This window comes from Echinops telfairi, unplaced genomic scaffold (assembly GCF_000313985.2).
Source record: "Echinops telfairi isolate 266 unplaced genomic scaffold, ASM31398v2 ScPeMD7_9;HRSCAF=40, whole genome shotgun sequence".
In the NCBI taxonomy this organism is placed as follows: domain Eukaryota; kingdom Metazoa; phylum Chordata; class Mammalia; order Afrosoricida; family Tenrecidae; genus Echinops; species Echinops telfairi.
In genome coordinates this window covers 15,177,058-15,200,462 of record NW_022103906.1, presented here as the reverse complement: position 1 = coordinate 15,200,462, position 23,405 = coordinate 15,177,058, and the positions used below count along the sequence as shown (strand labels likewise).

General features: G+C 35.7%; 1 protein-coding gene across 1 annotated transcript in view; it reads right to left on the bottom strand.

Annotated features, from left to right (window-relative positions):
- The window catches only part of KIF13B (kinesin family member 13B), a 268,551-nt gene that overhangs the window by 157,909 nt on the left and 87,237 nt on the right, over positions 1–23,405 (bottom strand). The window contains exons 4-10 of the mRNA XM_045286833.1: positions 21,368–21,428; positions 20,943–21,035; positions 18,964–19,144; positions 13,175–13,262; positions 12,168–12,302; positions 9,729–9,841; positions 8,024–8,135 (exon numbers count right to left, since the gene is read on the bottom strand). Of these exons, the coding sequence (XP_045142768.1) occupies positions 8,024–8,135; positions 9,729–9,841; positions 12,168–12,302; positions 13,175–13,262; positions 18,964–19,144; positions 20,943–21,035; positions 21,368–21,428 (783 nt within the window). The remainder of the gene's footprint in view (positions 1–8,023; positions 8,136–9,728; positions 9,842–12,167; positions 12,303–13,174; positions 13,263–18,963; positions 19,145–20,942; positions 21,036–21,367; positions 21,429–23,405) is intronic.

The window sequence follows — 23,405 nt, the reverse complement described above, 5'->3', positions numbered from 1 at the left end:
GTTGTCCATCCCCGGGAGGGGATTTTATGTAGATCCTTGTGACCGGTTCCCCCTTTCTACCCCACCTTCACCCTTACCCTCCTGGTATCACTACTCTCATTATTGGTCCTGAAGGGTTTATCTGTCCTGGTTTCCCTGTGTTTCCAATTCTTATAAAAGGATGATATTTTAAGTGCCTCCGAAATCTTTCTTAGAAGAACTGAACAATCGTGATTTACTGTATATATACACGAGTATAAGCCGACCCGAATATCAGCAGAGGCACCTAATTTTACCACAAAAACTGCATTTAAAATGTGCTAAAAATTTGGCTTATACACGAGTATATAAGGTATTTAATATCTGATCAAGGAGTGACTATCTACAATCTCTTCCACAACACTGCACTTAGAAAGTCTCTATGAAATCTAAGTAATGGCACAGAAAGCATTGCTGTTAAAATGTATCAGGCACCTTGTGAATTTTTAAAGCTTAAGGTACAATGATAGTCTTATAAAAACAAAAAGTACATTGAAAAAACAGGCATGTTGAAGATATAGATGCTCACTCACAGATGTACAATTTTATATTCAAAACACTGTCGTATAGATTTCTTCTTCTGAACTAAATCACTGGCTTCTGTTACTTAAAAACATGGCTCCAAATTCTGATCCTTTTGTTAAAGTTGACAGGCAAATTCAGGGAAAAGTGAGATGCTACCACAACTCCAAACTCATTGCCATCAAGTCAATTCCAACTCATGGCGACCCCATAGGACTGGGCAGAACTGGCCCTGTAACACTTTATAAGAGTAGAAACCTCCATCTTTCTACCTTGGAGCAGCTGGTGATTTCAAACTGTTGGCCTTGTGGTTAGCAGCCCAACTCATAAACACTACACCACCAGGGCTCTTTACCACAAGATTCATTAGGTAAACAGAAAAGGCCCATTCAGATAACGTTCACTAATTTTCTAACTAGAAATGCCATCACGACTGCCAGGGATAATCCAAATAATCCACAATTTTCCAAAGTGAAATTATTACTGAAATTGAAAAAAATGCCTATGTGGTCTAACTCTTGTTCATCTTTAGAGCAAAATTTTATGGTGTGTGTATATTTTATGTATGTAGAAAATAAATCTGTAGGAGTAGCTTCAAAATGGTCAAGAAAAAATATAAGTAAAAAATAGTATATTTTTTCCATGAACTTCAAAGCCCCTTCCTAGGTTTATATGTACTGTTTTTAACCCCCAAATATAAAGACTGGATTTACAGACATACTGAAAATAAAAGATATTACTAATGGAGAGAGGGAAGATGCAGTATTCAACTTACATCAGAACTCACTTACAAGTGAGTCACAGAACCAAGCCCTGTCAAAAATCAAAGACAACCTCTATTTTATTGTATTCCTTCTGACAGTATTTCAAAATCTAAACAGGTTTCCTGCGAAACAATTGCTGCTAAAGTTCACACTTTGAAAGAAGCTATCTTTTGCACACATTTGTCTTCAGTGATCATATTGGGAAGGTGGGCACACACTGATATGATTTTTTTGTTCTTTGATGCCTGATACCTGGTCCCTTCTACACCTGGTGGTCACACAGGCTGGATACTTCTTCCATGTGGGCTTTGTTGCTTTTGAGTTAGATGGCTGCTTGTTTACCTGCAAGCCTTGAAGACCCCAGATGCTATCTATATCTTTTGATAACCGGGCACAATCAGCTTTCTTCACCACATTTGTTTATGCACACATTTGTCTTCAGCAATTGTGTCAGGAAGGTGTGCATCATGGAATGCCAATTTAATAGAACAAAGTGTTCTTGCATTGACTAAGTACTTGAGTGGAAGTCCAATGTCTATCTGCTGCCTAAATACTAAACCTATAAATACATGTACATAGATCTATTTTCCCACCATCCTATATAAATATATTTACCTATGTACATGCCTTTATTTAGACTTCTATAAATGCCTTTGCCTCCTAGTTCTTTCCTCTATTTCCTTTTACTTCCTCTTGTCCCACTATCATGCTCAGCCTTCATTTGGGTTTCAGTAATTTCTCTCAGGTACATTGCCCTTGATTAATCCGTACCAGGCCTCTCACACCCTGCTTGCCACTAATTTTGGATCACTTGTTGCTCGGACAGTGTAAGATATGACATAATAATAATAATTTATAAATTATAAAGGGATCATTGGGAAGGGGGGAGTGGGAAGGGGAAAAAAAGAGCTGATACCAAGGGCTCGAGTAGAAAGCAAATGTTTTGAGAATGATGATGGCAACAAATGTACAAATGTGCTTGACAAATGGATGTACGTATGGATTGTGATAAGAGTTAAACGAGCCTCCAATAAAATGATTTTTAAAAAATTAACTATTGTGGATTTACGGAAAAAAAAGAAAGAAAGAAGGGATCTTCATTATAGTGAAGACTTGAATCCCAACAAATTAAAGGGAAAAAAACCAAAAACCTTTTCATTTCAAAATATTAAGCATAAATAGATACAGCTCAGTTATAAACATAGATTTATGGATGCCTCAGAAAATCATGTAACCCCACTGCATATCACCGCACAAGGGAAGACTATATGTAACCCATCTATGGTAAGCAGCATCTAACATTGCCCCAAGGACCCACACTTACTGGTTCATATCCTTTCCTTTTCCTTGAGTTGTAGGCAGGACTTACTGATTCCCTTCTAACGAATCAAAATCAGCAGAAGGAATTGTATGCTACTTCTGAAATTGGATTATATAAAAATCCTGCCTCCTCTGTTGGATGTTTTCACTCACTCTGGAGGAAAGTAAGGACTACGTGGTGGACTATCAAGACACCCAAGAGAGTCAGCTCGGGAGCAGATCTTCTAGAGCATGGGTCCTCAAACTTTTTACACACGGGCCAGTTCACGGTCCCTCTGACCCGTTGGAGGGCCGGACTATAGTTTAAAAAAAACTATGAACAAATTCCTATGCACACTGCACATATCTTATTTTGAAGTGAAAAAACAAAATGGGGCAAAAACACCCGGAGGGCCGGATAAATGTCCTCGGCAGGCCGCATGTGGCCCGCGGGCCGTAGTTTGAGGATACCTGTTCTAAAGCCTGCAACCACTTGAGTAAGCAAATCCATCCTCAAGGAAGCCTTGAGATAACTGTATCCCCAGCTAGCACTTGCAGTGCAGTATGGGTAAGATTCCTGACAGACTACCTAGTTTAGCTATATTAAGAATATAGACCCCAAAACCTAGAGATAATAAATGATTGCTCTTTCTGGCTATTCAGTTCTGTGACCCCATGTACATTAACTACTACTACCATAGTATATTGTTCCTAGGCTGATAAGAATTGCCTAAAAGAGTAGGTTAAATATCTTCTTTCAGTAATAGAAAAATCATTAACATAAGGTATAGATTTTCAGTATTAGAAGAAACAGAATAGCTATCAATCCCCTCCAGTACACAATAAGCCAATAATAGGAAGTTCACGAAATTGCAAGAAAGCACATTCTTGAGTAACATTAACCTTTACAAAAGTCTTCCTTTTTAGGATATATCTAAAATTTGTTAGTGCAACCTGTCATTTATCCAAATTGTTGTACATATACTTATTCAGTCCTCAGTCTTTTTGAATTACTGGTATCTCCATTATACCAAAGAGAAAATGGGGTTGCTCTGGTAGATAAAGTTAACAGCTTTCTTTGCCTAAGGTTCACAAACTAGTAAAGTGAACAATATTTGAACCCAATATGTTCCACTTCAAGTCCAAACATTTTTCCACTCCTCCGCAATAGCATACTTGGTACAGAGAAAGTTCAGGCCTGTGTTTTAATTAAGGTGGCTTGATACTTTTCTCATCAATTTTGTCCTGGCTTCCAGAAACAAAGTAATTGCCTGGGTATTGCTAACCATTCCACGTCATCAGAGGCAGCATGTCCACTTACTCATCATTACTGAAGACTTAGAACGCTGGGTACCAACAGGTCCATTCAACTCATAACAAGCCCCATGTGACAGAGCAGAACGACCTAATAGGGGTTTCTAGGTTCAGTCTTTACAGGAGCAAACCACCAGGTCTCCTCTACTGTGAAGTTGCTGGTAGGTTCAAATCCCCAATCTTTGTGTTTGCAGCCAACAGCTTACCATTTTGTCACCAGCAGTATCAAGATTTCTGTGAAGAAAATGCTCTTTAATGCATAAAACGGAAGGGAAACATAAGTAACTGGGGCTTTAGCAAGCAAAAGCCATTTTTGTGAAGCCTTGCTTTTTGATGGCTTGCTTCACCCTTTATTTCTTGACACTGATCTCGCATTGTTGGTACCCTAGCTTTGGCAACATCCAGAAAAATGTCAAGAGTCCCACACACATTAATGAAATTCAAATGTTATTTATAAAGATTGTAGGAATTAAATCAACTCAGATTGCAATTCTGTTCGCTAATGGCACAGTGGGGGAGTGTTGCCCTTCAAAGAACGACAGCATTCTGTTAGCCCACATTAACAACAAATGCTATTGGGTAAAAGGGGATTTGTAACAACAACTAGCAAAGGAGAAATGCGCACATATTGTGCTTCAATTTATGCTGAGAAATGGAAACCTGGCAAACAACAAATCCTTGATTTGTTAAAAGCCCTTGTTCATGGAGCAACAACATGCTTATATTAGCAAAAAAGGAAGTGGTAACAAAAGGACTGGCACTCATTCAAGGGGATAGTATAAAGCTTTTTGTTTACTGTTTAATTGTTTAATTAGGCAAATTAGACAGGTTTTGTTTCAGATATAACAACTACAAATTAAATGAACATAGGAAAGAAATTTCATTCTGGAAGTCCAAACTTTTTAAAGCTATAGGAACTCTTCCATCTAGTCAAATTATTTCATTTTACAGATAAGAAACTGAGATTGAAGAAAATTGTCAGTTTACCAAAAGTCACAATGATAGTTTAAAGCAGAGCTGAAATTATTCACTCATTTATTCACCTCTTCATGAAGTTTACCACCTAGTGGGAGATGGTATGACCTAATAAACAATTGCACACTACAGGATAATAGCCCTACAATAGAGATGAATACAGTAAGGTCTGGGGAAACACAGGAAAAATAGCCCAGTCAGGTAAGGAAGAGTCACAGAGAAAGTGATGTTTAAGATCTAATAATGAATAACCATTATCCAGGAAAAGAGGTGGGGTGAAGGAGGCTGAAGAGACTGATGAAAACGAAAAGAATATTCCAAACAGAATCAGAAAAATAAATCCCTATGCATAAGAGAACCCCCATCATTTAGGTAGGATATCTAATATTATTGAAAAGCAAAAGATAAAGAATGGGAAGCAAAGAGACTGGATTAAAGGGACTTATATATCACAAGTCATTAAATAATTTGTACTTTATCCTACCTACCAGTCTTAGAGAGCAGTAAAGAAAAAATGTAAGCATAAGCACATAAACTTCTAATAATGAATGGTACAAGCAACTGTGGGGAATGAATTGGACTAAGTCATCCAAGAAAGGTAAGATTGGCTTTCCTTGGGGAAGTGGCAGTAAAAATAGGAAAAAGTGGATGAATTCAAAAGATATTCATTATCTAAGTATTCATTACCAAAAGTTGCTTGACATTTAAAAGCCCACATTTAGAAGATTACACAGAGAAGCAAAAAATCTTCCTGATGGAAATGTTCTCTACTAACCACTGATTAAAGCGTGAACTATACAACCCCTCCCTGAAAGAAGAGCACTTGTGCCTTCTCCTGACCGTATTACCCAAAGCAAGTAAAACAACAGGAGAGCAACAGAAACAAGACACAAACACAATGCAAAATAACTGTAAAACAACTTTTGTCTCATAAAAGTTAGACAATTTCATGAGTTCCATAGAAGTTCCGTTGAAAAATACGAGAATCTCCCCAGACGAGTGAGGATCAGACAATGAGAGCCTAATTCAGGATGAAAGGAAAAAAACAAGGACATTCAAGCCACTTCAAAGGAGAACAACTTTTATACCAAAGGATTAAGAAAGGCTTCTGAGGAAATTGTTGTAGTCTTTGAAGATGTTTTGCAAAAATGTCCCTATTTATAATCTTACTACAAGAGTCAAATGTGATGCAAAGAAAATCATGTAAGTTCTTATGAAAAAAATGATAAAGAATCTTACACTTAATTCATTATTTTAACCTAAAAATTAACACATCTGGAATAAAATTTTACCAAGAGAAGTCAAAATGAGCTTTTAGGAAAAGGTTTTAGTTTATTCTTCAAGTTTAAGTATTTAATAACATTTTTGATAAGCTATTTTCTATCAAAGTCTGATAAAATTCAAGTGTTTCTCCTAATGAAAATGTGCTTTTGTAAGAAGAGCAGAGCCTAGGCAAAGAAAGACGGGCAATGACTTCAGCCAAGATTCTAATCTTGATCCCACCACTAGTTCTGGGCTCCTTAGCTCATCGCAAAGTGGGAGTACCACTACTTACATTTTGTGGATTAAATGAGATAACATGTTTCTTCAGCATGGTACCTAATATCCTGAAATAGTTTCTCCTGGCTCCAGCCTAAAGACGGCCACTACGCTAATTACCTAGTCCATTTTTAACTGTGTCAATTAATTTAACAAAAGCTTTTCCCATCGCTACTTTAAATGGACTTATATAATAGTATTTAATTAATATGAACAATTAATATTCTATGCTTTAAATCAGGTACATCAAAGTTCATAGTCATGCACAATTAGGAAGTCTTTCTATGGAAAAGCTGAGGAAGAAATTAGCATCTTATTAGGATTTCTCCAGGAAATTAAGCAAGTGTTTCTGAGGTTAGTTACTAGCATATAAAGATCAGTAAAATTATTCCCGAGGTAGTAAAATGTTTTGGCATGTTTTGTAATACCCAATTATTTATAAAGGGGTTACTCATTAACAAAGTATTTGTATTTATATTTACTTTTAAATTTCTAATTTGATTGTCATAGAAAGCACAGTTGAGAAGTTCTGGGGACTAAAGAAAAAGCCCTTTTCCCTTCAAAAACACTGTTCTCTTCACATGCCGCTGAGTAAGTCAAAAGTCATATCCTCTGTTAAGCTAGTAGGGGGCCTGTGATTAGTCCATCTTCATAGTCTCAATCCCTCACACAAAAATTTGAAAACCTTTTGATAAATAAGCCATTATATCCTTTATTTGCCAATTCACCATGCCACCAATATAAAACTGAATGCGGACCTCAAAGACTCGAAGAAACTTAGGAATAATCAACTTATTTTCAAGAAGTAGCTTCTATATGTCATTACTATTTCTCTTGTGGCCGTTGTTGCTTTCTAGATATGGTCAAATAGAAAGCTACTAATAGCAACCCTATGTACAATAGAATAACACAACATTCACCTATCACTGTTATATAAGAATTTGTATACACATTTTATCTCTCTTACTAGACTATGACCTACAAGAGGCCAAGAAGCGTCTTAGATTTCTTTACATTCTCCTCACAGCACTTCATGTTGTTACTGTTGTTAGTGCCACAGTTTGAATCACTGACCAAAGTACTTTATACAGCTTTTCTTTATTTCACTTCATTCATATTGAGTGAACCAATTAATAAACTGTGCATTCAATTCTCTATCCTTAGCAGCACTTTTAGGATGATTAATCCAATTGAAACTAAAATTATCATGAGTCATCTTGAAGTTGAACAAAGTCCCAAATGTCAGTCACACAAACAAAGTCTGTGAGAAAGACAGAGAAGTCTAATTTAGTTTGCCAACAGTGGAATCTCCTTTTTTTCAATGACTCAACTCAGCTGTCAAGATTAGCACTAGGTCCCCCAAATACCCACAGTCAATTTAGTGAATCAGTGTGCCTAAGAACCCCTTGACTTTCAGGGTCCTGTAACTCAGGATGCTAATCACTAGGAAAAAGCCTTTGTTCAATTCATAAAGATTGTGATTATCACAGTATAACCTGGTGATTATTAATCTGGACACTGATTTCTTCCTTGTTGCCAACCATTAAAAATATGCTGAGCAGTGGAGGGGAGGGCAATTGGGATATACTTACTTTGAGCAGCCAAGTGAGAACAGAGTCACGATATGGAACAAATTTATTCTTGTTTTTGCCAGCACCCTGATCTGCCAGGGCTGAGATAACCAGACCGAGTGTTGTGAGAGACCTGTATGATGCAACAAACCATGATAATTACACAAACGGAATATATCAAATATCACATTTTAGCACAAAGATTGAACATCAAGATGCCTTGTACCTGCATGTGAGCAGTACTGTCATCAGCATTTTATGGCTCAGTTTAAAGACACATAACCTTACTGTAAGCAGCTGTTCCCTCACTAGCATTATTTCAAGAAATGCTTAAAATTGCTTAGCTCAATTTTTTTTTCTTTCTGTAGATAAAAATGTGAGCTTAAATCTAGGTCAAGGTCACTATACAACTACTACTCAGCATCATGAAAGGAAGTCACAAACATAATATCATAAATTAAAACAATACAAAAGGGGAAAATAGCAAAAAACAACACGTGTATGTTTTTGGTTTGTATTTTTTCTTTGTGCTATTCTAATAAAATGTATATACGTATAGAAGTATATATGTGTATTTGTGCATATATGCATGTTTAAGCATATGTACATATCTATCTATCTATCTATCTCTCCATTCATTAGTAGCATAGCATCTGGATAATGGTATTCTATAATCAGTTTTGACTATAATGTCCTTATGCAGGCCATGAGGATAGAAAAGATTTCTGCCCACTAAGAGCTGACAACTGAACCTCAGGGAGAAAATATAGCCATAAAAAGGAATTGGCAAACAATTTTATGTTCTACTTTCTTAGTATAGATCCCACTAAACCCACTGGCATCAAGTAGATTCTGATTCATAACAACCACATAGAGGGTATCCAAGGTTGTAAATCTTTAGAGAAGTAGACAGTCTTATTTTTTGGTTTGAACCACTGACCAATGTAAGCAGCATGTGTGTTGTTTGCTTAAACAGTAAAATACAAGTCAGTCCCCAATGCTGGACTCTTAAAGGCAAATCATTATTTTACTTTCTATTCTTAGATCAGTGATTCTCAACTAGAGATCAACTAGGTCTCACAGGGAATGTCTCCCAGTGGGCAATGTCTGGAGATTTAGTTTGTGGAGGAGAGCAGGGACTGTGCTGGCTACTACTGGCATCTAATGGCTAGAAACCAGGATGCTTGTAAACTTAAACATCCTAAAATGCACAGGAAATCTGCTCCTTTCTCCATCACCTCTAGCCCTATGGTAGGACAAAGAATTTCTGGCCTACAATCTCAAAAATGTGGTTTCCGAGAAGTCTTGAATTGACAAAAGTTGTGCTCCACAGTCCATGTTAACAAAAGAAACCAGTTCCTGGAGGATCTCATGCTTGGTAAAGTGGAAGAGCAGCGGAAAAGAAGAAGACCCTCAAGACCCTCATGGATGGACACAGTGGCTGCAACAATGGGCTCAAGCATAGGAACAATTGTGATGACGGCGCAGGACTAGAGAGTGTTTCTTTCTGTTGACCATGGTGTTGCTAAAAATCAGTGGTACCTGACAACAACAACAAAGCCCCTAGACACTTCAATAAAACAAAATGGGCTCAGGCCCCCCAAAATCACTAGGGAAAAATTCTAAACTATAAATGTGGCATAACCCTTATTTTTTTAAAAATAGAGTTAACTTCCTTATTTGGAAATTTCATCAATATATAAAAGTAAGTTACTGAAAATTTTACTTGTTAATGTTGCTCCCTTCCTTCAGTCTGTCACCTGCAGCTCCAGTTTTTGTTGCTCTTTCACTGCCAGCTAAATCAACCAAGCTCAGTTTGCCCACTTTCTCTCCAGATGTCTAGAAAACAAATTGTTAAACACTAGTAAACAGTCAAAGAAGGCAGAGAGTGATTCCCTCTCAACTCGATGAGTTTATTATCCTTTAATAAAGATCTATTTACCTTACTCCTAAATGCTTTTATGCTATTACAAAATAGTATAAAAAATTGTCAAATCTAGTAACAGAAACACTAACATTATTACATAAATCTCTGCTGTCTAGAAAGAATGACAGTTAATCTCAAAAAAAGAAATAGCCTCCTCCAAAATGGGACATTTTGAAGGGAATTCAATAAAATTATCATACAGAAGTATACAAAATTATTTATAAGATATATATTTCAGTAATTTGGAATGATGACTTTAAATTTTTCATGAATATTTACTCAAGGCAAAATATTTAAAATTCTATTAAAAATGATTCTGATTTTTATACAATAAAAGAATCCTTCAATAAATAAAAAATGCTTTCTAAAGTTTTACATATTAGTCATATATAATTGCCTTATTTTATAATTTCCATATTAAGTGTACATTGTTTTCTTAGATCCGACAAATATAGATAAATTCTTCTTGTGAATAAAATTTCTACTATGTAAATAGACGTGTGAGCTGTCAATCTGAGGTCACCGTAAATACAAAGACACTGCATATCTTTAAGGAAAGCATCTGTAAACACAATACAATGAATTAAACCAGGAGTCCTCAGATTTTTTAAACAGGGGGCCAGTTCACTGTCCTTCCGACCCGTTGGAGGGCCGGACTATAGTTTTAAAACAAACTATGAACAAATTCCTATGCACACTGCACATATCTTATTTTGGAGTAAAAAACAAAACGGGGCAAAAACACCCAGCGGCCTGGATAAATATCCTCAGCGGGCCGCATGTGGCCTGCAGGCCGTAGTTTGAGGACCCCTGAATTAAACCATAGTGCTAATTCCACAGCTGTGTTGCACACATAGGCACACACACATAATCACACAAGTAACAGACACTTTGTACTTCATCAGCCAAAACAAGAAATGTGGGAAACCAATGCCAAAATCTATAAACAGGATCATTTTTTAGAACTTTCCTTTAAAATGTGTGAAGTAAACATGTTGCTAATAAAAGGATATTCAGCATCCTGAACCAGAAGTACTTTTGATTTAAAATAAATAAGTAAAAGTAAGTCTTCAGTATGCTTTTTTGTTTTGTGCTGAAAAAAGAAGTAGGAAACAAAGAACCTTTTGTTGTTAAACTAATTTTGCTGTGATGGTAAAAAGAAAAATATGCTTTCAGCAAATGAAAATCTTATGTCAAAATAAAGTACTTTAGCCAGGGTTATGGTTTTAGCTTCTAGTATTTGTAATTGATCCACTGAGAAGAAGGTATCAAAATTAAAAATGCAAAAATTACTATAGAAAGCAAAGGAAAACAAATGGATGAGTCAATGGAAATATTTTCAATGTGGTAGAAACATACACATCTCTGATTGTTTACTCTTCATAAAACCAAATCCAATCTAACAATTTTATAGTGCTATTTCCCAGTGCACTTTAGCTGTCCTAATACTAAGTAGTTTAGAAGGTAGCAGTTCAAAAGAACCACCATGGAATCTGGGGCAGCATTAACATATGCTGACAGGGAGCAATCATCTGGGGGAGGTTGGCATAACAGGCACTAGTGATGCTGGAAGAACAAAGATCCCAGTTTGGTGGGGAAGACAGGATGAAGAAGAGGGGGGAAGTGCTTCTGTGAAGGTTGAACTGCAATTGCAGTACAAGGTGTGGGTGGCTCATCAGCTTGCTCAACTTCTGTTCCACAATCTTCTAGCTAAAGACATTGAGAGCCAAAACTTAGATGTCTTAGAGTCCGTGAAGCCTGGGCTCACAAAATAACTTTGGGTCCTATTTCATAAGATTTGAAAGCAGACGCTACCCTCCTATTCCTTTGTAATCTTTTTTCCTGCTGGCAAGCTAGATCAAGACAACATGAGGCTTTTCCGACGGGAGTGTTCCAACATCATTCTCCAGCATCTATAACACTAACAGGCAGTTTCACTGGCAGAATAATTTATTGATTCCTGTTCCAGATCACAGCTATGTCTTGAATTGATAGCTCCAGTGAAAGACTCAGTAAGTGGTAGCATCCCTGCGAGACCCAATCTGTTATTCTGAGATGACTCCTAAGGATTCAGTTGAGAACTCAATCTTCTGCTGGTGTCCAGTTCTGTAATCACCTAATTCCTGTGTGAAATGCCTATTGAGTCCTAACTAGTACAGACATGTCTAGTCAGTACTTTAATTCATCATACCCCCAAAGAAAAGAGGAGCAAATAAAATCATGTATCTGAACACTTACCCCAGACTTCACATCGTATAAAGTATGTGTTAGGGTAATTTTGAAGACAGCATGGGACCGGCTACTCTCCTCATTCATGTTGGTTGCAGCAACTGTACGGGATTTGTTACCCTCAGACATCAAAGACTCAATATCCTACCAGAAACAATTCATAGAGATTTCATTATTTGTCTAATAAGCAACACAACTTTGCTATATTATGAAAAAACATTAAAATGTTCACTGCTCAGCCAATCATATTTGCAGTTTATATTTTTTTTCTCAAACACTTGAAGCCCCATAAAATATAACAGTATTCCTCCAAACTACTATGATCTTCAACACAGATCACTGCACTTGCCATGTTTTATAATACCTTTATAGCATCTAGGAGCATTTTAGAGAAATGGGCCACTTTGTTCATTTTTTATGTCCCCAGCACCTACAATATTCAAGAATTGTCTATGCAATAAAAGAATCATTGAACCAAGAACAAATGAATGTAACTTATGTGACAGCTGAAACAACAATAAACTTCCTGTCCATTGTAAAAGTTAGGGCCAAGAAGCTAGATGAGAGGGATGGTAAATGATCTAGAGTCATATAGGAAACAAGAGGACCATCACTAGATACACAATCTTTGACTCTTAAGGGAACATATAGGACCTCACAGTGCCTCATCCCACCACACTCCCTTTCCCCAACACACAAAGCACAACAGAGGAATTGGAAAAAGCAGAGCACTAACTAAAGGCCAACACAACTGTAAGGCACATCACAATTACAGAGATACCATAAAAATTATCTAAGTCAGCCTTAAAATTGATATATAGGTATGCCTAGCAAATACGTACATTCACTCTGAAAATTAAACTATTCTTAGAGCAACATATGGCTTTTAAAGTAGATTTTCAGTAATTCGTTAAGTATGAGGCTGTAATTTTTTAAATTTCAAGATAACCATCATCAACTAAACAATAAAATATTTACCACTAAATTTAAATAGTTCACATAAAGGGTGTTTTTACCTTGTAGCTTGTAACAGCCAATTTAGAAAGTCCATCCACATAAGGTCCCAGCACATTATGCTCTCTGACTTTTAAAGTTTGGCGGCTTCTGTTCAATAGAAACAAAGAAGCAATTTTGTAACAAGAATGAGTTTTTAAAAGGACTCAATTACACTTCATAAATATATATACACCGAATTCAACAAAAATCTGTTAAGTAAAACTGACTAACTCGATCCCAGAATTCAAACCACCAATGTATATATCTCGACTGGTAACAAGAACTTCATAGTGTGGTAAAGCATCACATCTCTCGAAAGGGTATGCTGTGGGATGTCTTTACAATCACAAAGAATGCAGTCAAATAAATACAAACAATCTAATTGTCATACAGAGAATGTGGTACAAACTGTACAAGAAAGAAAAACTATGGACCAATTTCAATCATGTTTAAAGATGCAAACTCCTAAACAAAAAAACCAGCAAAGTGAATCTAGCAATCACTTAAAATAAATAACTAAAATGATTTAAAAGGGCTATTCTAACACTGGACAAAAAGATTCGTGCACTTTACCACTCTGACAGACAAAAGAGGAAATGTATAAAAAAAAGTGATCATTTCAATAAATGCAGAACAAGATTAAAAAATGTAATAAACACCTATAATTTTAAAAAAGCAATTACTTATAAGAAACTGATAAACTCAACAATGGGTATCTGCCACAAACCTAAGACATACAGCATATATAATATAAATAAAAACATTTTCAGAACTATTTATTGGTGGTGAGATTAAAAGGGATTCTCATTTTATATTCTTGTTTACTCACATTTCCTACTATGGATGTTTAGTCATCTTGTTTTTTAAATCATGAATAATAAATTATAATCCTTAAAATTCTTTTTACCTACAAAATTAGATCCAAACTCTTTCTTCCGCTTGATACACTTGCTCCTTTATGACATGCTCTTGTCTACCTCTCTTGTTTCAACTTCTCCAATTCCTCACCATCAGTCACAATAATTTATATATAATATGTATATATGTGATATATACAGACACATATATATATACATACATATATGTGTGTTTTTTAACAGACTTTGGGCACCATAAGATCAAGAACAATGTCTTATGAATTTTGAGGTCTGCAGTTCTGAACAAAATTCTTGGTATATACAAGTCACTCAATGACCAAATTTAGCCTCAAATGGGAAAATGGAAGAATAAGGTGATGAAGAGGTCTCTAATATACAGTCCATGCAAATTGGAGAGATAATGCTAGTGACCAAATAAATAAAGGAAGGGAAAGGAAGAAATGATGAAAATATACATAAATGAGAAACTGAAACCAGATTGTGCCTGCATTCTCAACAAAATCAAGTAGAGACAATGATGATGAGAAAAAGGAAGAACACTTATAAAATAACCTTTCATGTAAGCAGCAAAGTTAGAAAGTGAGAGAATGATTTCTAAATCCAGTATACTCACAACCATTAAGCCAATACTAACTCATAATGACCCTATAATAGAACAGGGTAAAACTGCCCCTCTGTATTTCCAAGACTGTATCTCCTTGTGGTAGTTACATAATCTGTTGTCAATTTGAGACTTAAGAGTGAAGGGGTGGAGTTTAGTCTGTCAATTAGGTTGCAGCTTGATGACCTCATTTAGAGGCGCTAAAGAGATAGACAGAGGCTCATTCCCTGTGAGACAACAAGCCACATGGAGCTACACTGATGCAGCCAGAGCCCTGGGAGCTGTAGAAGCCACGAGGAGACCCCTGCCAGCACTGACATGCTTCTACTGCCACTGAATCAACAAAACTTTCCACCACTGGTCTGTTATCTTCCTGCACTTAGCATTATTGCATAGCTGCATGAGTCTAAAGAGGAATTTATGGACTAGCACTGGACATATGGGCTAATATTAGTCTCATGGACTTGATCTGGACTGGGCTGGGATGTTTTCTCAATATTCAATTGTTCTTGTATATAAAGCTCTTTCTTATACACATATCAATGTCTCTGGATTTGTTTCTCTAGTCAACCTAGACTAACACATTTCTTAAGGGAGTAGAAAGCCCTTTCTCCCAAGGAGTCACTGATGGTTTCAAACTGCCGACTTAGCGGTTAGCAGCCCAATGCATAACCAAATGACACCAGAGCTCCCTCCGGTATACTAGTTATATCTTAATGCTGTCTTATAATTTGGAATCTTACAGTACTGTAGAAACAACTGGTTTTATTTATAATATATTTGTAGATGAAGTTGACACTGAACAAATATATGAATCAGTTCTGACTCCAAGATCTATTGCATTAAAATTTTTCCCTTTCATTTTCCTCTTTTCCCAAAGATATACTATACTTATTATCTCCTGAGTGACACAACATTACTACATTTTTATACTGAATTATAAAATTAGTAGTTCTCTCTAACAGTTCTTGGCTAAAAAAAAGGATCACTTTAAGCGGTTTTCCATTTATTTTCAAGGAATCTTAATAGGAGAGCTAACAACAACAATAGCTCAGATTTTTGTACACTTACAAGAGGACTTCAGAAAGTTCATGGGAAAATGGAATTCAAAGTTAATGGAATTTTGAAGCCCCTGAACTTTTTGAAGCCCCTTGTATTCCAGTGTGCTACATCCTCAAGTATATTGTCTCAGTCAGCCTTCACAACAATTCTCTGAGGTATTATGTAACATTATTATTTCCCTCTGCAACGTAAGCATAAGGAACTTGCTCAAAAGGTGAAAATCAGCTCAAAACATTTATATAGCCACAGAAATAAAAACAGCCGGGTACTGGTACAAAGATAGTTACACAGACCAAAGGAACAGAATAGAAAACCCAGAAATAATTCCATCCACCTTACAGATAGCTGATCTTAGACAAAGGGCCAAAAAACATTAAATGGGAAAGAGACAGTCTCTTCAACAAATGGTACTGGCAAAATGGGATCTCCATCTGCCAAAAACTGAAACAGGGCCCATACCACATCCCATGCACAAAAACAAACTCAAGATGGATCCAAGAGCTAAATCCCAGAGTTATAACGATCATCAGTGAAAAAATATGAACAAACTTAAGGGCCTTAGTGAAGGGTATAAACATACTATCATATAAAACAAAGGAAGTATATATACTAGAAGACAAAATATATGACTGGGATCTACTAAAAATAAAGCATGTTAAGTATATTAAAAGACTTCATCAAAAGAACAAAAAGAGAACTCGGGGTTTGGGAACAAAAAAATTTAGCAATGTCATAGACAGGGGATTAATCTCTAAAATCTAAAGAAAACTGCAATACAGTATCACAATAAGTAAGAAAAAATAACCTAATTAAAAAGTGGGCAAAGGACATGAACAGACAGTTCACCAAAAGTACCATCCAAATGGCTAAGAAACATGAAAATATAATCACGATCATTAGCCATCCAGGAGATGCCAACCAAAACAATGATGAGTTATCATCTTACACCAACAATGACAGCACAACCTAAATATGAAAATAACAAATGCTGGAGAGCATGCAGAGAGATTGAACACCCCTACAATGCTAGTAGGTCGGTAAACATATATAACCATCGTGGAAAGTGCTACGTCAAACAACTGGAAGCAGAAATTCCATATAAGCCAGCAATATTTCTGTTGGTATATACCTTAGGGAGGGCTTTCTATTCCCATTAACAGTTACAATCTCAGAAACCCATAGGGACAGTTCTATCCTGTACCTACATGGTTGCTATCAGTCAGCATCAATTCAATGGCAGTGAGTGAGTGCGTGAGGCACTTTAAAGAAGAGCCCATACATTGAAGAGACATATACACATCTGTGTTCATCACAGCACTGTTCACAATAGCAAGAAGTTGGAAACAGCCAACTGCCCATAAGTAGAAGAGTAGATGAAGAAACGCTGGTACATATACATAATGCCATACTATGCATTGCTACAAAAAATAATGTGGATGGACCCAGAGAATATTATGTTGAGTGAGGTTAAGTCAATCACAAATGAACAAAGACTGTATGAGACCACTACCTACTATACAGATTAAAACCAAGTTAAAAACTTGCATACCAGTCTGGCTAGACCAGACGATGTACACTGGTACAGATAGGAACTGAAAATCCAGGGAATCCAGGGCAGATGAGCCCTACAGGACCAGTGGAGTGAGTGGCGAAACAGGGAGGGTACAGGGAGAGTGGGTAGGAAAGAGGGAACCGATTACAAGGAACTATATGTGACCTCCTCCCTGGGGGACAGACAACAGAAAAGTGGGTGAAGGGAGACATCGGACAGGGCAAGATATGACAAAATAACAATTTATGAACTATCAAGGGCTCATGAGGGAGTGGGGAGCAGGGAGGGAGGGGAAAAATGAGGACCTAATGCCGGGGGTTTAAGTGGAGAGAAAATGTTTTGAGAATGATGAGGGCAATGAATGTACAAATGCGCTTTACACAATTGATGTGTGTATGGATTGTGATAAGAGTTGTATGAGCCCCTAATAGAATGATTTTAAAAATAAATAAATAGATAGATAGATAAATAAAAACCTGCATACCAAAGAGAGCAAATTTTGTAAGAAAGAGTAGGTCTGGGATGGATCTCAAAGAAAGTGATGATTTTTACAGAGATAAAGGTACTCCCTCCGGCCTACCACCTCCTCCAAAAAAAGGTATTTTAGGCAGAGGGGGGGAAAATACAATGGCAAAATATTAATATATGACTACCTAAGTCATAATCTACTTTCTTCTGGATTTGACTACTTAAGTCATAATCTACTTTCTTCTGGATTATTTTTATTCCCTATTTTAACTTCCATGCACACTATCCTCCAAATTCTCATCTTACTTTGATTGTGAGCTCTCAGTGCCTTACAATGTCTGGCATGTAATAATCACTCACTAAATGTTTTTTAATTCAATTTTTTATGAAATGGCTAAAGATTATTCTCTATCAAAGAAATAAATGCCAGCTAGGACTTGAGAAGTCTCTTTTTGAGAATCAATATGCTTCAATGCCTCTAAAATTACCTTTCCTTGATCATCTTCTTCATCCAAATATAACTAAATATTCTCTCGTTGTCGTCAACAGTTTTTGTAAGTCTCAGTTCACTGGCCTCTTTAACGTCTGTATTATTTATATATCCTATGCCAGTCTCCTGTCGTTATTATCCCTGCTTCTTTGTCAATATCAATGCACTTTCACAAAATCTGAACTCACAGAACTCCTCATCTTCCTCACTCGGTTAATCAATGACTGAAGATTCAGAACAGCCTTTCTGAAAGCTTTCCAATACTACTACTGAGCTATCTTCTCTTTCAAAGGCTAAGTCATGAAATTGTGGACATGTATTTTCTGGAAAATTGCTAAATGGACTATCCTAAAGTTCAGTTTTCATATCCTGATTGTGTCTCACCCACCACCCACCCCTCGTTTCACAGCCTACAAACAAACACCTAAATTCTACCTAAAATTTCTTGGATCAAAAACAAACAATGAATTGCTTAAGGCAACCCATTACTCTGATATTAAATAACTTCCTTTTCATTACATACTTGTACTTTTTGTTTCTAGCTTTGGAACAAAACATGAGACAGGCGGTACGAGACAAATACAGGCTGCTCAGCCACTCTCGGGCCCTACGCTTCTCTCTCTTCTGAGCTTTAATTTCAAAAGCCCAGAGAATAATTAGATTCTCTACTAGAGTTCAATATAAAAATTTCACATAAATCAATTAGTTAAATTGGTTCGAGTCTCTAATGTTAATACATTAAGTTAAAAGTATTTTACCCTTTGGGATCAAGAAGGTCTCTAACTTTTTCATTATAAATTTCCATGTAGGAAACTTCTACTTTAAAACTCTGCTCTTCATTTTCCTCTTTCTGAGTTCGTTCAAAGAGGCCACTGCAAAGTCTTGGGATTAATCCAGGTTGGTCACCTGTGCCCATCATGGTATAAGATTTTCCAGATCCTAAAATATGAAAATTATAGTTATTATTACCTCCCTGAAAGTTTAAGCACATAACTACCCTTTCACTGTTGATAATAAATCAATAGCAATTAATGAAATACTCAAAATACAGTTAAGAAATATACCCAACTTAAAAAAGAAGTCACTAATTGCATATCCTTTCCTATTGCATGAGAAAGTTAAAAGGAAGACAAATACCAGGTGAAAAAAAAAACTAAAAGAGGAGACAAAAACATTAATTAATAATCATCATGCTTTATAAAACACTATTTAGAACAACTGAAAAATAATATAGTTTGAAACATTTTTTTAAAACTATGAAAACATATGTGATTAATAGCACCCTGCTGGCTCCCACCACTTGGTGCCTATTTCTAACCACAGATACTACAAAAATACAGATGCTCTCAATGCCCCACAGCAAATTAACGTATTAATTATTGTACTTTGGTAATAGTGTGGCAATCAAAGAATAATATTTTTATAACAAAATTATGCTCCACATTATAACTACAGAAAAAATACATATTCATTTGAGAACATATAATCAAATCACTCTGTCTTACCACCCAGGGACTGAAACTATAGACATGTAGGTATAATTCCTTTTCATATTTTAAATAACAGTCATTTTGTAAATATGTTTTGAATCATACTCAGATAAGTTTCTACTTCTCATTTATTACTATTGTCATTATAATACCTAAAACCAAAACACCACTTGCTGTATTACCAGGCCTTTTAAAAGTAGTCAAACATTAACTCATTGTAATGACTCTATACAGAAAAGGCTCTTATTATCCATAATGTCACTGGTTGATAAGAATCATTAATGTGCTCAGCTGCTAATCAAAAGGTTGGAGATTCAAATTCATCCTGACCCACCTTAGAAGAAAGCCCTGACAATTTTATTCTGAAAACTTAAGCCTTAGTTTAATAAGGCATTTAAGGCGATAAATGCAAAATTTATGTAATATGTAAAACCCCTATACCTAATTAATACTAAAATGTTTCTTTAAAAGAGAGAAGAAATATAAACCCTTGGAAATCTTTGAAGAATGGTTGTACTCTGATATCTGTATAGATGCATGAGTCAGAATCAACTTGATAGCAATTCTCCTCCTCCTTGCACAGATAAGGATATTGAGATGCAGACAGGTTAAGTCATTTGTTCTAGTTTCATAGCTAGACAGTGTCAGAACAAGGACAGAAACTAGAATGTGCTAGCGCTAAAGTCCATGATTTATAACCATGATGTAATATTGTCTTTAGAAAATACCATAAGCATCTTCATGAAAAAGCTTTCAATTGGGCAAGCTATATGATATACTCTTAAAAAGTATCCAATTGACATTAAACAAATTTCCTTTTAACCACAAAATTACAGAAGTCAAAATGTTCCTTCTCCATGACAACTATTAAGATGCTAATAAATGTTCCTTTTAGTATTTTTTCAGTTGTTATCTTTACTCTTAAATGAAACATATATTGGGTAGGGTGAGTAATATGTCCAATAGTCATAACTCTGTAATGCATAGGAGGGGGAAAAAATAAAAATGCTTATCAATGTCTTCTGAAAATGCTACATTAAAAAAGGGAACCTAATCCTAATTTTAATACACTTATCTTTAAAACATTGTCTAATTCCATCTCACCTGTAATAATTTTCTAAAAATCAAAACCCAAAAATCTGCATTCTTTAACTCAGAAAACATGATTCTATTTTCCTTCATTGAAATTTATTTACAAAAAAAAGAGAAAGTTACTGGCTTATGTTATTCTTATAATTAAACATTACCAGTCTGTCCATAGGCAAAGATACATGCATTGTAGCCATCAAAAGCATTCTGAAGGATATTCTCCCCAAGGCACTTGAAAACATCATCTTGACCTAAAGATCATAGATGGAAGAAAGGAAGGCAAGAGAGAGACAAAAGAAAATACACTGTTAGCCAAAATTACATATAATTTTTTAAACTGAAAAATGTACAATCAACTTTTGTATCTCTATTCTATGTAATCTACTAATCTAACTTTGTCATTTTATACCAAGAATAGCACACTGGGAACTCCCATTTCCCAATCCATGTGAAAACTGTAACAGCAAGGATTAAAGAAAGGTGTCTGTAGTGTTTAAGGTTACAAAATACATATATATTTTAAGGGGACAAGTTACAATGTTTTTGTATACGGTCTGTAGTTAATAGATTGGTCCTCTATTACCTGCATATTTTTCTCTGACTGATTCATCCATAGACCAGAAACAGTGGTCATAAGCAAACACCTGTTGAAAAATTAAAATAACCATATATTAATAAAGCCTTAATATTATGAATAATGCTATAATTATAGCAATGTCCTAACATTGAGAGCACTGTTCATAAGAGTGAAATAAAACGTAATTTACTGTCTTACAATGGTGGGTAGTAAAGTGATTTATGCTAGCAATTTTACTGTACCCAACTAAGTGTCCTATACAGGATTAAGATCTATATTTGACATGAAAAACTATTCATAAATGGAAAAAGGAGATTATATAATAAGATGTTTAATATGATGACTATAATTAGTGATAAGAGCCATTGAGGCATAGTGGGTTATGCAATCAGCATTTAAAAACTACCATGCACTTCAAAGGAGAAAGAGGAAACTTTCTACCCCCTTAAAGAGCTATAATCTCTGGGGAGCGAAAATAATGAGTACAAGAATAAAGAAAATGTTCTAAAACTGATTGTGATGATGACTGAACAAATCTTCTTGAAGTGATTGAACTATTGAATTGTATGGTATGTGAGTTATATGCCAATAAAATTGTTGGCCACACACATACACACGAGCTACAGTCTCAGAAACTCATGAGGACAGTTCTACCTTATCCTACAGGGTCACTCACTCTGAATTGGAACTAACTTGATGGCTATGAATCAATTAGTGATATTTGCCTGATTCTTTTGTTTGTGTGTAATTTGTCTATTCATTATGATGATGATCTAGTTGTGGTGTTGTTCATTGTCATTGAATCAATTCCAATTCATGGTGGCCCCATGTGTACAGAGCAGAAGTACTTCATAGGGCTTTCAAGGCTGTGGCTGCTAGAGCACTTAACCATTAGCACCACGCAGGGACTCCTTGGTTTACTTTTATATTTAGAGAGAAAGAGCCTTTTTTTAAAAGAAAAACAATGTAAGATACTCAGTACAACAATGTTGAAAATATGTATAAAACAGAGTGTTTCAATAAATCATGACTTATCTATACATGTAGTAATGTGCATTCTTAAGAGGGTAGAAAATAAGATGCATGTTAATGAAAAAGTTATGCAGGTCTAGAGTATGATCCTTTATTTGTACCCTAGAAAGTAAGAAGAATATACATTTAAAACATTGATAGTGGTTAATGTTACTAGTGGGATACTACAATGACTTCTGTTTTAATCTTCTATATCATCACCACTTTCTACATCATCATCACACATAAAGCATGTACATACTTCTTTTACAAGCTATGAAAAGTATTTCACAGATCACATTTTTTCATTTTTTGAATTCTTTGAATTTTTTGAGTTTTAACTAGTTAGTGCTGTTGAGTAAGCATTAGGACTACTAACCAGAAGGTCAACAGTTTAAGCCCACCAGCCACTTCATGGGAGAAAGATGAAGTTATCTGCTCTTGTGAAGATTTACAGCCTCAGAACCCCTATATGGGGTCAATATGAATTAGACTCAACACCTGTGGGTTTGGGTTGTGGTTTTTTAGTTGATGCTTTATAATTTTATATTTGTTTTTCCACACATGATACTATTTTGTTTTTTATCTTTAAAGATTTTAAATCACCTTTAAATTGCATTTTAATAGCTTTAAAATTCATCTCAGTTTCAAGTTTCATCAAACTCTACAACTTTAGGCATTTGTTATGATTTTTCCTGATGAGTTTTTCTTCTGTGCTTCTGTATATTAGTGTGCAAGCCCATCTGAATTGAGAGCTCGTTATTTTATGGTTTGTGAGCTTTCTTACTTCTCCCTCCCCCAAGGCCTCTGTTACAGGAAAAGTTATGTTTCCAGTTACTAAAGCCCATAATTAGGTTTTCTAAGGACAAAGTGGCTGAAACAATGGGCTCACGCATAAGAAGACTTGTGAGGATGGCAAAGAACCAGGCAGTGTTTGTTCTTTTGTGCATAGGGAAGCTATGCGTCAGAACCAACTCAACAACACCCGACATTACAGTCCAGTATCTTTATTCCCTCCTGTTGGAGACAGACA